This window comes from Hyla sarda, chromosome 1 (assembly GCF_029499605.1).
Source record: "Hyla sarda isolate aHylSar1 chromosome 1, aHylSar1.hap1, whole genome shotgun sequence".
NCBI lineage: Eukaryota > Metazoa > Chordata > Amphibia > Anura > Hylidae > Hyla > Hyla sarda.
In genome coordinates, this window is record NC_079189.1 from 357,630,737 (window position 1) to 357,646,723 (window position 15,987).

A 15,987-nucleotide genomic window follows, 5' to 3' on the forward strand; every position below is an offset into this window, starting at 1 on the left:
AGCTTGTGTGTGTATGGTATCATGATGACTATTACCTTGCACATCCAGAGTAATCTCTTTGTAGTCTGATCCGATATAAGATATAATGCAGCTATATTGTCCTGCATCAGTCATCTTTACATTACTGATGTGAAGAATGGCACAGCCCTTGTGCAGTTCACTAGATAGAAGCTTCATGTGGGCACTGTAGTTCTTGAATTGAAATATTTCGATATCTTTGCCATTTGCAAACTTTGCTACTTCTATACTGTCCTTTCTATCTCTTGTCATGTGTTTCCATAACACCCTCAAATTTTCAAAATCTGTTTCCAAGTCCAACTTAAATAGACATTCTAACGAGATCTTACTCCCATACTCTGCAATTAAGTGAGACTTTCTGGCCTCGACTGTAAATAACCCTGAAATACAAAATATATATCATGTTAGGAAACAGTGATGCATTTTGAAACAATATTGCAGTGAGTGGTGAACATTAAGGCTATGTTTACACAGCAGAATTTCGGCATAGATTCTTGAATTCTATGTCCACATTAATTTGGCCGTAAATCCACATCTTTCAAGTATTTGGGGAATTAATGCACAATTTCTGCTTAATTCTGCAGTACACTTACCCCCTTCCTGCCCCAGGATGTATGCATATGTCCCAGTTGCTGACCTGTTTGCGCAACTGGATGTATGCATATGTCCTGGTGATATCCTGCTCAGCACAATGCGGCTGTCAATCACAAGAGTCACAGCTGCAGAGACCTGGATCGCGCTGAACTCGGCAGCATTAATCCCATAGATGCCGTGATCAGTCCTGATCACTGCATCTATGGGATTGACAGGGGGAGAGGGCTCCCCCTGTTCACCAACGGTGATCCTGCGATACAATTGTGGGATCTTGTTGGTTGCCATAGCAGCAGAAGGCCAGCTGATGGCCTCCTGTCTGCCTAGTATGGTAGGATCACACAGGCTGCATGTCAGTGTACACTGACAGTTATTCTGTGCTGCAGTACAGATGTATTGCAGCATAGTATACCGTAACCTGTAAAAAGTGAAAAATATAAAAATAAAAGTTTTTTCAATGAATTAATAAAGTGTAAAATAAATAAAATAAATGCCCCTTTCCCCCCCAAAAAACTTACATTTTCACCCTCAAAAACACCCAAACCTATACATAATAGGTATTGTCACATCCGTAATGGCTTGAACAATAAAATGATAATGTTATTTATCTCCCACAGTGAAAGGTATTAAAAAAATAAATAAATAAATAAAAAATCGCAAATTTTGGTCCAAAACGTGGAGTAAAATTAAATAAATAAAAAAAAAGGTAGCATTATTCTCTTAAATGGTAACAATTAAAGGTGCAGCTCGTCCTGCAAAAAATAAGCCCTCAAATAGTGGCAAAGGATGAAAAATAATGGCTGTCAGAACAGTAAGTAAGTAATAAGAATATAAAAAGCTATATAAATTAGGTATCGGCCTAATCGTACAGACACAATAATAAAAATAACATAATTTTTACCATACAGTGAATGCCATAATAAAAAGATGTTCAAATTTTTCATAATATTTTGGACTTTTTTACAAAAATGCTGCATGAATCAACAAAGAATTACCACTATAAAAGTAAAATTTGTAACAAAACAACAATCTCAGAATTGTGTCGCATGTCAGAGGTATTACCACCTAAACAGACACATGCCAGATTTGAAAAATTTGACCCGATCATTAAGGTAAAAACAGGCTGCATCCTTAACCCCTTCCCGCAGAATGTCATATATAAACGCCGGGTTGTGCAGTGCGTTCGCGCATCCCGGCGTTTATAAATGACATGCAGTTAACCCGGCGATGCGCAGCATCGCACTGGTTAACTGGCAGAAGTCCCGCTGTTTCCAGCAGGGGACAACTTCTGCTTCACCCCCAGGACCATCAATTGATGGTCCTGGTCAGCGATCACTGTGATTGGTCCCTGTGGACCAATCACAGTGATCTGGGGTGAAAGTTCAGATCCCCCGCACTGCCCGCCCCTGGAAGTCGGGCAGAACGGGGGACGAAGGCTGCAGGGGCTCGCGGGGACCTGCGGCATTCGGGGGGAACACGTGGGGACCGGCGGACTTACCTGATCCAGCGGCGGGACCGAGGAGCAGCGCGGGACCGGCCACGTGGACGAGCAGCGACGGGTAAGTATGTAGTCCTCAGAGGCAGCAGTGAAGATCTTCACTGCTGCTTCTAGGAGTCTGAAAACTACAACTCCCAGCATGCCTAGACAGCCTTTGGCTGTCTGGGCATGCTGGGAGTTGTAGTTTTGCAACATCTGGATGGCCTCAGTTTGGAGACCATTGTATAATGGTCTCCAATCTGTGCTCTTCCAGCTGTTGCAAAACTACAACTCCCAGCATGCACTGACTGTCCAGGCATGCTGGGAGTTTTAGTTCAGCAACATCTGGCCCTTCAGATGTTGCCGAACTACAACTCCCAGCATGCCCTTCAGCTGTCTGGGCATGCTGGGAGTTGTAGTTTTGCAACAGCTGGAGACACACTGGTTGGGAAACATTGTTTCTAACTCAGTGTTTCCTAACCTGTGTGCCTCCAGCTGTTGCAAAACTATAACTCCCAGCATGCACTAAAAGACCATGCATGCTGGGAGTTGTAGTTTTGCAACATCTGGAGGGCCCCAGTTTGGAGACCATTGTATAATGGTCTCCAATCTGTGCTCTTCCAGCTGTTGCAAAACTACAACTCCCAGTATGCACTGACTGTCCAGGCATGCTGGGAGTTTTAGTTCAGCAACATCTGGCCCTTCAGATGTTGCCGAACTACAACTCCCAGCATGCCCTTCAGCTGTCTGGGCATGCTGGGAGTTGTAGTTTTGCAACAACTGGAGACACACTGGTTGGGAAACATTGTCTGTTTCTAACTCAGTGTTTCCTAACCTGTGTGCCTCCAGCTGTTGCAAAACTATAACTCCCAGCATGCACTAACAGACCATGCATGCTGGGAGTTGTGGTTTTGCAACAGCTGATGCAAGCCCCCCCCCCCCTTCCCCCCCCCCCCGCCACGCCACCCCCGTGAATGTACAGGGTACATTCACATGGGCGAGGCTTTTACAGTGGGTTTCTCGCATCTTGAGATGCAGCAAATTTTGCGCTGGGAAACTCGCTGTAATCCCCCGCCCATGTGACTGTACCCTAAAAACACTACACTACACTAACACAAAATAAAATAAAAAGTTAAAAACACTACATATACACATACCCTTACACAGCCCCCCTCCCCCAATAAGAACGTCCGGTACACCACTGTTTCCAAAGCAGAGCCTCCAGCTGTTGAAAAACAACAACTCCCAGTATTGTCGGACAGCCGTTGACTGTCCAGGCATGCTGGGAGTTTTGCAACAGCTGGAGGCACCCTGTTTGGGAATCACTGGCGTAGAATACCCCTATGTCCACCCCTATGCAAATCCCTAATTTAGGCCTCAAATGCACATGGCGCTCTCACTTTGGAGCCCTGTCGTATTTCAGGGCAACAGTTTAGGGCGACATATGGGGTATCGCTGTACTCGGGAGAAATTGCGTTACAAGGTTTGGGGGGCTTTTTCTTCTTTAACCCTTCATGAAAAGGAAATGTTGGGGTCTACACCAGAATGTTAGTGTAAAATTTTTTTATTTTTTACACTAACATGCTGATGTTGCCCTATACTTTACATTTTCACAAGAGGTAAAAGGGAAAAAAGCCCCCCAAAATTTGTAACGCAATTTCTCCCGACTACAGAGATACCCCATATGTGAGCGCAAAGTGCTCTGGGGGCGCACAACAAGGCCCAGAAGGGAGAGCGCACCATGTACATTTGAGGTGATTTGCACAGGGGTGGCTGATTGTTACAGCGGTTTTGACAAACGCAAAAAAAACAAAACCCCACATGTGACCCCATTTCGGAAACTACACCCCTCATGGAATGTAATGAGGGGTGCAGTGAGAATTTACCCCCCACAGGTGTCTGACGGATCTTTGGAACAGTGGTCCATGAAAATGAAAACTTGTACAGCCCACTGTTCCAAAGATCTGTCAGACACCAGTGGGGGGCAAATGCTCACTGTACCCCTTGTTACGTTCCTCAAGGGGTCTAGTTTCCAAAATGGTATGCCATGTGTGTTTTTTTTTGCTGTTCTGGCACCTTAGGGGCTTCCTAAATGCGACATGCCCCCCGAGCAAAATTTGCTGTCAAAAAGCCAAATATGACTCCTTCTCTTCTGAGCATTGTAGTTCGCCCATAGTGCACTTCAGGTCAACTTATGGGGTACCTCCATACTCAGAAGAGATGGGGTTACAAATTTTGGGGGGTATTTTCTGCTATTAACCCTTGCAAAAAGGTGAAATTAGGGGGGAAACACATTTTAGTGGAAATTTTTTTTTTTTTTTTTTTTAGATATGCAAAAGTCATGAAACACCTGTGGGGTAATAAGGCTCACTTTATTCCTTATTACATTCCTCAAGGGGTCTAGTTTCCAAAATGGTATGCCATGTGGGTATTTTTTGCTGTTCTGGCACCATAGGGGCTTCCTAAATGCGACATGCCCCCCGAGCAAAATTTGCTCTCAAAAAGCCAAATATGACTCCTTCTCTTCTGAGCATTGTAGTTCACCCATAGTGCACTTCAGGTCAACTTATGGGGTACCTCCATACTCAGAAGAGAAGGGGTTACAAATATTGGGGGGTATTTCCTGCTATTGACCCTTGGAAAAATGTGAAATTTGGGGGGAAACACACATTTTAGTGAAAAAAAATTTTTTTTTTTTACATATGCAAAAGTCGTGAAACACCTGTGGGGTATTAAGGCTCACTTTATTCCTTGTTACGTACCTCAAGGGGTCTAGTTTCCAAAATGGTATGCCATATGAGGGTTTTTTGCTGTTCTGGCACCATAGGGGCTTCCTAAATGCAACATGCCCCCAAAAACCATTTCAGAAAAACGTACTCTCCAAAATCCCCTTATCACTCTTTCCCTTCTGAGCCCTCTACTGCGCCCGCCGAACACTTTACATAGACATGTGAGGTATGTGCTTACTCGAGAGAAATTGGGCTACAAATATAAGTATACATTTTCTCCTTTTACCCCTTGTAAAAATTTAAAAATTGGGTCTACAAGAACATGCGAGTGTAAAAAATGAAGATTGTGAATTTTCTCCTTCACTTTGCTTCTATTCCTGTGAAACACCTAAAGGGTTAAAATGATGACTGAATGTCATTTTGAATACTTTGGGGGGTGCAGTTTTTATAATGGGGTCTTTTGTGGGGTATTTCTAATAAGAAGACCCTTCAAATCCACTTCAAACCTGAACTGGTCCCTGAAAAATAGTGAGTTTGAAAATTTTGTGAAAAATTGGAAAATTGCTGCTGAACTTTGAAGCCCTCTGGTGTCTTCCAAAAGTAAAAACTCGTCACTTTTATGATGCAGACATAAAGTAGACATATTGTATATGTGAATAAAAATTTTTTTTATTTGTAATATACATTTTCCTTACAAGCAGAGAGCTTCAAAGTTAGAAAAATGCAAAATTTTCAAATTTTTCATCAAATTTTAGGATTTTTCACAAGGAAAGGATGCAAGTTACCACAAAAATTTACCACCATGTTAAAGTAGAATATGTCACGAAAAAACAATCTCAGAATCAGAATGATAACTAAAAGCATTCCAGAGTTATTAATGTTTAAAGTGACAGTGGTCAGATGTGCAAAAAACGCTCTGGTCCTTAAGGCCAAAATGGGCTTGGTCCTGAAGGGGTTAAAGGGATAAAAGATATTTAATGCAGGGAATGCTGCACAAATTTTGCACATATTCCGCATTTTGCGCAGAAAAATAAAGCCCCATTGACTTCAATGGGATTACATAGCTGAATTCTGCAAAAATATAGTACTGTATTGCATTTGTAAAAATGCATCTGCAAAATTGTGGAATAATGATATATTTTTAACATCAATGTGCTGTATGTAAGTCTATGGGAAAGTGGTTACTTGTGCACATAATATGTAAAAACATATTTTTTTTTCCAGCTGTCTTAATAAGGGTGCATTCACACCACATTTTTGCAATACAGTTCACGTATAAGTTTTCAATTTAAAAACCGTATGGATCCGTATTGAAAACCGTATGCATTGACTCTCTATTGAAAACCGTATGCTAAAAGATGCATTTGGTTGCATCCATTTTGCCCCTTGTACGGTTTTGTCTGTTTCTTTCCCGTACCCAAAACTGCAGCCTACCACGGTTTTTGGTCCGGGTGAAAAACTGTATTGAAACCGTATACTTTTTTTTTAACATGGGAGTCAATGGCAACCGTAGAGAACCATATGTACCTACAGTTCCATCCGGTTTGCACCATACGTATTTTGACTTTTTTTCTTGGAATTTCAATCAAACAAGTGAAACTTTTTTCATAATGGAGTGAAAAGTTGAAAACGTATACTTTTTTTCTTAAAAAATAGATGCAACCGGGCATCATTTTTCAAACCGTATACGTTTTTTAACCATATACTGTACAGGTTAAAATTTGTACACACGTTTAGATACAGTTTAGTTGGGTTTTGAAGAAATCTGTTTTGCATCAAAAACCTTATACGGGAACTGTATTGCAAACATGTGGTGTGACATGCCACTTATTTACGCAACTGTAAAAAATATGTCCTTTAGTCTAACAAGAGATGTCCAACTCCTGTGAACCTAGCAAAAAGTCTTACGGATACGTTCAGCATCAATACACACGCTAAACGTGTTCACAAAACTATATAAAAAACAAAAATAACTAAATACATAATAGGGCTGATAGAGGATTCAAATACGGTAATATGCTTTAACCCGGGCAACCTTTAGGTCTGGTGTAGAGCACTTTTACTCCTTGTTGAGATTTAAAATGCTTCAAAATAGACATGTATAATAAGGGCTCATGAACATAGTTATGGAGTTTGGTGTGACATTCTGTCCAATTTGCTTTTTTCCTCCCTTTTTGGTTTAGTTCCAATACGCACAAAGGGAATAAACACGTGTATAGCAAAACATGTGTTACTGCAATCCTTTTCTGTCAGAAATACTTCATTTTCTAGAAAAATTTCAGTTGTGCCAACATTTACAGCCATGACTGTATTTTCCATTCCTTTTGAATACACTTCTGACTTTGGATCAAAAGCAGCAGTGGCAGATTTTCGAAAAATGCCAGAAAAAAACCTGTGTGGAAACCTAGCCTGAGGGTGGTCAATGAAACCCTATTTTCCCAACCACTGATTTTTATCAAACAATGAAATAATAACTTTTCTGAATTATCGAAAAGACACACATTTAAAATCCATAGTGCCCTGTTACACAGTAGAATTAAAGTGTATAACCACCAAGCTATAGTTGGTAAATAGTAGATATCTAACTACATGTTGAGCGGTGGAAGGCTGGTAGTATACATGTAAATTGTTATAGGATAATGCACACTGCAGTTTAAAACCATAAAAACCGCCCTCCTTGACCTTTCACCACATTTGTGGCTTTGTAAAGAGACATAGGGGCTATGGCGATAAAAATGCCGTTCTGGGGGTTAAATAACTTTCTCTGGTGACATCATCCATCTAATGAAACTAATAGATTCACTTGTAACATAATCAAAAGACAAGTACCAATCACAGGATCCCTTCTATTTTGATGTCTAGATCTCTCTTCCAATCCAAGGTGAACTTAAAGAGTACCTGCCATCACAAAAACTTTTTATATGTTGTTAATGTATTAGAACCAACTTTCTAATACCATGTCACTAAAAAAATACTTATATTTATATATTTATTTTGACTTGTAAAAACTGACCACTAGGGGTCTCCCTACATGTCCTGGCTGCAAGTCTCTCAGAGTTCAGACTCATGCGTGAGTCCCAACTAGGGCTGGGCGGTATGACCAAATATGTGTATCACAGTATTTTTGTAACTTATTGCTGTTTCACGGTATATAACGGTATTTCCCTCACTCCCCCCCCCCCCCCCAAATTAATTATCAGCCCAGCGCTGTCCCCATCGGGGTAAATACTCACATATCACCCGCAAGCGCTGCCCTCCTTGTCATCCTGTTTGTTGCGGGCCGCCGGCGCTGACACTCTATACTAGTGGTCTTCAACCTGCGGACCTCCAGATGTTGCAAACCCACAACTCCCAGCATGCCTGGACAGCCTTTATAGTTCAGGCAACATCTGGAGGTCCGCAGTTTGAACACCACTGCTCTATGCCCAGGCTGCAAAAGCGCTGCACTGTCCCGATCGGGGTAAATACTCACATATCGCCCGCAAGTGCTGCTCTCCTTGTCCTCCTGTTTGTTGCAGGCCGCCGGCGCTGACACTCTACTTTACGCTATGCCCGGGCTACAAAATGTAAACATAATAAACTTTAACGCAAGTTCCGACGTCGGCCTTACGCTGGGGATGGGAATGTCGGACAGCCGTCAGCCTATCACAAGGCCGCAGCGATGTTCCACCTCGGCTTTTTACACATCGGCCGGCTTCTTACACATCGCTACGGACGGTGATAGGCTGACGGTTGTCCGACGTTCCTGTTCCCTTGGAAGCTGGTCCGGACTGACGGGGAAGGCGAGTTTAAGTTTATTTTGTTTACCTTTTGCAGCCCGGGCATAGCGTACAGTATAGAGCAGTGGTCTTCAACCTGCGGACCTCCAGATGTTGCCTGAACTACAACACCTGATGACAGGGATACTAATTCCCTGAAACGCGTTGTGTGTGTCAATAAAATAGTTTATACTTACCCGAACATATCATTATCATCTTTACAGCAGCGCGTCACCAAGCTTCCAACTTCCTCCTTGCCTTTGATTCCTGTTGTGCACGCCGGTGATCCAGCGTGCGAAGCCGCTGCAGCTGTTCATTCATCCACTCATTCTGTGAATTGTCAGTGTTGTGCCTGCAGACTGCACAACCTTACCAGGTGAGCACGGTCCTACTGGCTGCTATCTAACACTGTACTCTGAGAACCTTCACATGGAAGCGCTCCTGTTCCTTTCTATAATAATATGAAGTACCTTAAGGTCCCTATGGTTTAATCATTTAGATGCCCTATATACTAATTTCAAGACTTGTGTAATTATCTTTACAGAATAATCATTTCTCTGTTTATGGGCTCACTACTGAGAACCTACCTTAAAGGGGTACTCCGGTGGAAAACAATTTATTTTAAATCAACTGATGCCCGAAAGTTAAACAGATTTTTTAATTACTTCTATTAAATATCTTAATCCTTCCAGTACTTATCAGCTGCTGTTTACTACAGAGAAAGCTCTTTTCTTTTTGAATTTCTTTTCTGTCTGTCCACAGTGCTCTCTGCTGACACCTGTCAGTTCCTGAAAATTTTTTCAAAAAGAAAATAGAAGTAATTTACAAATCTGTTGAAAGTTAAACAGATTTGTAAATTACTTCTATTTTCTTTTTGAAAATTTTTTCAGGAACTGACAGGTGTCAGCAGAGAGCACTGTGGACAGACAGAAAAGAAATTCAAAAAGAAAAGAGCTTTCTCTGTAGTAAACAGCAGCTGATAAGTACTGGAAGGATTAAGATATTTAATAGAAGTAATTAAAAAATCTGTTTAACTTTCTGGCACCAGTTGATTTAAAATAAATTGTTTTCCACCGGAGTACCCCTTTAGGTGGATCCTTCTTTTCCAAGTAAGCTGGGTTTATGCTTCAACAAGGAAAGAGTAGTTATATTTTCTTTTGTGCACTGAATTGAACTAAGTCCGTGTGCAGCTCCCAGGTGCGCATTGTTCTGATACGCAGGCGATATAGTGGTACAATCCACGGCTTTTGTCTCAGTCCTAGTGCATATCTTTCCTGCAAATCTGTATGCAACGCAAGTGCAATGTATGCAAAGACCGGAGTCTGTGGCTAAGTCCCAGCGCATTCTTCTGCTGTGCATTGACTCATTTTACCCACTGGCACGTTTTACATATTCTATAGTAATTTAACACTTGGCAAAGATTGATTGGCTCCTTTTAAATTCACCTTGGATTGAAAGAGAGATCTAGCCATCAAAATAGAAGGGATCCTGTGATTGGTACTTGTCTTTTGATGATGTTATGAGTGAATTTATTGGTTTCATTAGATGGATGATGTCACCAGAGGAGGTTATTAAACCCCCAGAATGACATTTTTGTCACCATAGCCCCTAAGCCTATTTACAAAGCTACAGGTGTGGCGAAACGTCAAGGAGGGCGGTGTTTGTGGTTTTAAATTGCAGTGTTACTTCTCCGATAATAATTTACATGTATACTACCGGCCTACCACCGCTCAACATGTAGTTACATGTCTTGCCAGTACAATTCCCACCACATTAGGTTGGCAGTACAGTTCCCCCCACATTAGGTTGGCAGTACAGTTCCCCCACATTAGGTGCAGTACAGTTCCCCACACATTAGGTGCAGTACAGTTCCCCACACATTAGGTGCAGTACAGTTCCCCCCACATTAGGTGCCGTACAGTTCTTCCCACATTAGGTGCCGTACAGTTCCCCCCACATTAGGTTAGCAGTAGAGTTCCCCCACATTAGGTGCAGTACAGTTCCCCCACATTAGGTGCAGTACAGTTCCCCCCACATTAGGTTAGCAGTACAGTTCCCCCACATTAGGTTAGCAGTACAGTTCCCCCACATTAGGTGCAGTACAGTTCCCCCACATTAGTTGCAGTACAGTTCCCCCACATCAGTGACGTCCCTGTGTGCACTACCTCCCGGCGGCCCCTGTATTTTTAAAGTTAATGTGGGGGCCGCCGCAGAAAGGTAACAGAGACATCCTTGTGTCCCAAAAAGATCTTTTGGGACACAGGGATGTCCAGAATGTGACGGGGGCCCCCTGTGGGTTGCTCAGTGGCGGCTGCGAATCCCTAACCCTGGGCTTTATTAGGGTGTGCCCAAGCACACCTGGCACACCCCTTGCACATGCCTATGCTGTGAATTTTAAATGTGTATTTTTTCAATAATTCAATAAGGTTATTATTTAATTGTTAGACAAAAATCAGTAGTTGGGAAAATAGGGTTTCTATGACCACCCTTGGTGTTTCTATTGTAAATTAGTTAAAATAACCTCCATTAGTTTCTCTACCTTCGTTTTTCTGAATATCATGTTGGCTCCCAGGTTCTATTCATGCTGAAATTTAAGTCCCCCACCAGGGTTTCTTGTGTAACCTACAGAAATACTCATGCTGTCAAAAATACTGTAACCTGGTGTACTGTTTGTATGTGGCATTCACATACAAACAGATCCAGCACAGCTACCATGGCTATGTTATTAACAAACACCATGGATGTAATTTTAATAGCACCCTGTTTTTTTATGTAAAAGAAAACACAATACATTTTTGTAGTGAATATAAATTCTAATAAGTAGAAGTAAAGGTAACCGCTTACCACTTATAATGGAACACCACTGCCACAAAAGCACAGCAAGCAGGACATTGCCATGGACAGCCATGAGGAGCCTAAACCATAAAAAACAACAACACAGTATAGATTGTGGTCCAGTGGAACATTTGACACTTTGTAAACATTACTGTGCAGAGGGAGAAAGCTGTTAATCAGCAGCTAGCCCACAGCTCATGAATTCTCATTCAAGCATAGTTACACAAAGTAGCCAGCGGCATTAAACCATATCCATTTGCAGTGGACTTGACTTTGAACTGACTTGTTATCAGTCAGCTTGTTAAAGGGGTTATTTAGGAAGTGCTAATTTCTTCCAAAAATAGCACCACACCTGTTCTCAAGTTGTGTGTGGTATTACAACTTGGCTCCATTCACTTGAATGGAAATGAGCTGCAATGCCCCACACAACCTGAAGACAGGTGCTTTTCTAATCCTGGATAACCCATTTAACTGTAGTTTTGCTAGCAAAATCATGCAGCAATTAAATTGGAACTATCACTTTAAATTACTTTTAAAATGTCATAGAGACAAGTCAGAAAATTTTGAATGGTCAGGTTCTTAGCACTGGAAACCCCACTGCCTGTTAGACACATCCAGGAAAAGCACTCCCCCTCTTTGGGGGAGATTTATCAAAACCTGTGCAAATGAAGAGTGGTGCAGTTGTCCAGAGCAACCAGCCAGATCACTTTTTTTAATTTTTAAAGAGACCTGTGAAAAATGAAAGAAGCAATCTGATCGGTTACTATAGGCAACTGCACCACTCTTCCTCTGCACAGGTTTTGATAAATCTCCCCTTCATTCCCAGGCTCCTTGCAATTTTCATCTTGTAGCAGAAGACTCAATTGTAAGTCTATGAAACCGTCTCCTGCAGTGAGACATAGAACGATGTGAGACAAGACAGGAAGTAAAGTGTTCAGCCAAGCTCTTCTGCCAGTTATTCTAACAGTGTGTGTTAATACCATATTCAGGGAGTGTATTGTAAGCCACTGTGAGAATTTTTTTTTTAGTACAGAGAAGGGGCGTCTAATGCAATAGTGAGGAGCCAAAGAAGTTTAGGCATCAAATTCTGCAGAAGGAAAAGGAGGTTGAATGAAGTCATGGCGGTCACAACCAGATGAGGAAGAAAAGAAAAAGATGTTGGTTCAATGAAAGCACACAATAGTTTGCAGCAAAATACACATGTATGACCACATGAATACTACAAAAGAAACAGAAACTTCTGCACATAGTTACATAGTATGATTGAAAAAAGACACACCTATCAAGTTTAACTGAGGTTAAAGGGGTTGTCCACCATAAGGTGATTTTAATACGTACCGTATATACTCGAGTATAAGCCGAGTTTTTCAGCACGATTTTTCGTGCTGAAAACACCCCCCTTGGCTTATACTCGAGTGAACTCTGCACCCTCAGTGGTCTTCAACCTGCGGACCTCCAGAGGTTTCAAAACTACAACTCCCAGCAAGCCCGGGCAGCCATCGGCTGTCCGGGCTTGCTGGGAGTTGTAGTTTTGAAACCTCTGGAGGTCTGCAGGTTGAAGACCACTGCGGCCTTCGACATCATCCAACCCCCCCCCTCACCCCCTTTAGTTCTGTACTCACCTCTGCTCGGCGGGACGTTAGGGTGCGCTGGTCCGGTGCTGCAGGACTGTCCGGTGGGGAGGTCGTCCGGACAGTGGTTCTGGGCTGCCATCTTCACCGGGGGGGCCTCTTCTCCGCGCTTCGGGCCCGGCCCGGGAATAGTCACGTTGCCTTGACGACGACGCAGAGGGACGTTCATTACCAACGTCCCTCTGCGTCGTCGTCAAGGCAACGCCTCTATTCCGGGCCCGAAGCGCGGAGAAGATGCCCCCCGGTGAAGATGGCAGCCCGGAAACACTATCCCACCGGACGACCTCCCCACCGGACAGTCCTGCAGCACCGGACCAGCGCACCCTAACGTCCCGCCGACCGGAGGTGAGTACAGAACTAAAGGGGGTGAGGGGGGGGGGGCTGGATGATGTCGAAGGCCGCAGTGGTCTTCAACCTGCAGACCTCCAGAGGTTTCAAAACTACAACTCCCAGCAAGCCCGGACAGCTGATGGCTGCCCGGGCTTGCTGGGAGTTGTGGTTTTGAAACATCTGGAGGTCCGCAGGTTGGAGACCACTGTATCAGACATTGACAAGCGGTGATGATGAAGGGGGGGGGCTGATGACATTTGGTGATGATGACAAGAGGATAATGAAGGGGGGGTGGGATGATGACAAGGGGATGATGACAAGGGGGGTGTGGGATGATGACAGGGGGATGATGAAGGGGGGTGTGGGATGATGACAAGGGGATGATGAAGGGGGGGTGTGGGATGATGACAAGGGGATGATGAAGGGGGGGGTGGGATGATGACAAGGGAATGATGAAGGGGGGTGTGGGATGATGACAAGGGGATGATGAAGGGGGGGTGTGGGATGATGACAAGGGGATGATGAAGGGGGGTGTGGGATGATGACAAGAGGATGATGAAGGGGGGTGTGGGATGATGAAAAGGGGATGATGAAGGGGGTGTGTGGGATGATGACAAGGGGATGATGAAGGGGGGGTGTGGGATGATGACAAGGGGATGATGAAGGGGGGTGTGGGATGATGATGAGGGTGTTAATGACGGGGGTCTGGATGATGACAGGGGGGATGATGTATTTCCCACCCTAGGCTTATACTCGAGTCAATAACTTTTCCTGGGATTTGGGGGTAAAATTAAGGGCCTTGGCTTATATTTGGGTCGGCTTATACTCGAGTATATACGGTACCTGCCAGGCAGCAATGGACATGCTTAGGAAGGATCTGCACTTGTCTTGGGGCTAAATGGCTGTGTTGTGAGATTACCATAACACTGTGGCTAGCTTTTTATGAACTGGTATTTCCTGTTTGAGTTTCCTTCTTTACCTACAAATCCTATAATTCCATTTTTCTCCCTCCCACACATCAGTCACCCCACCCATTGAAACATCCATTCAAAGACCTGTGTTTTTCAATCAGGGGGCCCACAGCTGTTGCAAAAATACAATTAGTTGCAGAATGATCTCTCTCCCACCAAGCGATCGCTCCACCCATTGAAGCAGACAGGCTCCCTGTCATCAGCTGACTAGTGAGGTCAGGTCTTGGCCATATTGCAACCTGGGAAAAATCTGAGAAAACAGTCATTTTGTATGCTGTTAAAAATAAATATTGGGGTGAAAATCACATAAGAATTGTGAGAAAACCGTCACACACAGGTACAGACACTATGTTATGAACTATACTAACTTTGCAGCATCTGTAGCAAAGTCAAATAAAAAAAAATCCTGGAATACCCCTTTAAATGGGAAGAGGTAAGGTGGATGATGGGGAAAGGTATGGGTAACCAAATATTGACTTTCCTTTTGAAGTTATTGGGGAAAATCTGTAATAAATAAATCCACATTGCAGGTCAATTTCTAAATACATTGGCCCTCATTTACTAAGAGTGGGGTGTGTGTTTCTTTGTGGGTTTTAATTCCCTACAATTTTTTTCCACGGTATTTACGAAGGTTTCCCTACATTTTCCACTTTCCCTACACTTTGCTTTTTTTACACATGCTCTGATCTGTGGGGTTTTCCTCAGCTCAAATCCACCACATTTTATGTGGAAACCTTAGTAAATGTGTTGGTTTTTTGTGAAAATGTCGGGAACACGCCCCTTTTTGGAGAACACACCCCTTTTTCAGGTTTTCTTAGCAAAATGGAGAGTTAGACAGGGTTTTTTAAATTCTGGAGCAAAATCTGGCGCAGACAGAATTTCTGGCGCAATGCGACAGAATCTGGCACACAACCCGACAAAACATGTCAGGTTTGCAATAGTAAATGAGGGCCATTCTTTCTCTATTCACTATTCTGCTACCATAATATGCTGTGTATTTTGTGCATGTAAATCTACTCCAGAAAATTTGCTAAAAGGTCTTATGAATTACCTTAAAGGGGCTGCACAGTGGGAAGCAAGCTGCGTGGTCTCCTATGAGCAGACACATAGGGCTACATGTTGGCAGCCCTGTGTGTGCAGTGAGCTTTGGAGACGGGCACAAGCGTCACAGACATGTTGGTGTGCTGGTTCCACCTCCAAACATCTCTGCACACATAAGGCTGCTGCTGGGTAGCCCTGTGTGTCTGCTCATAGGAGACTAAGCAGCATATTTCCCACTGCACAGTGTGATGCTGCATATACACAATGTGTCAACTTAGCCTAAATGTGAATCTAATCCCTTCCAGACCTTTGACGTACCGGTATGTCATGGGACGGTTGAGAGGAACATGATCTGGGCCCGCAGGTTGGGTCTGCATTATAACCAGCCGATCCCTACTGCAATCCGCAGTTGACATCTGCCGATAATGATGGAAATGCCAGACATGACCATCACTGAAATGGTTAAACACCATGATAGCATAGCGATCATGGCATTTAACCCCTTAACGACCATGGACGTAAATGTACTTCGCGCACCGGGACGTACATTTACGTCTTGTACATGACCTCAAGCATCGGAGCAGTGCTTGCGTCATGCACTGCAGG

The 15,987-nt window shown here is 43.3% G+C and overlaps 1 protein-coding gene across 8 annotated transcripts in view; it reads right to left on the reverse strand.

Moving 5' to 3' along the window:
- Nucleotides 1-15,987, reverse strand: part of LOC130274126 (programmed cell death 1 ligand 1-like) — a 151,295-nt gene that overhangs the window by 17,549 nt on the left and 117,759 nt on the right. For 7 of the 8 annotated variants that reach the window (XM_056522119.1, XM_056522110.1, XM_056522091.1 and 4 more), the window contains exons 2-3: nt 11,418-11,488; nt 36-398 (exon numbers count right to left, since the gene is read on the reverse strand). In XM_056522119.1, coding sequence (XP_056378094.1) covers nt 36-398; nt 11,418-11,488 — 434 coding nt within the window. Of the gene's footprint in view, nt 1-35; nt 399-611; nt 871-11,417; nt 11,489-15,987 lie in introns of those variants that run through there. The other variant, XM_056522063.1, reaches the window with a different exon arrangement.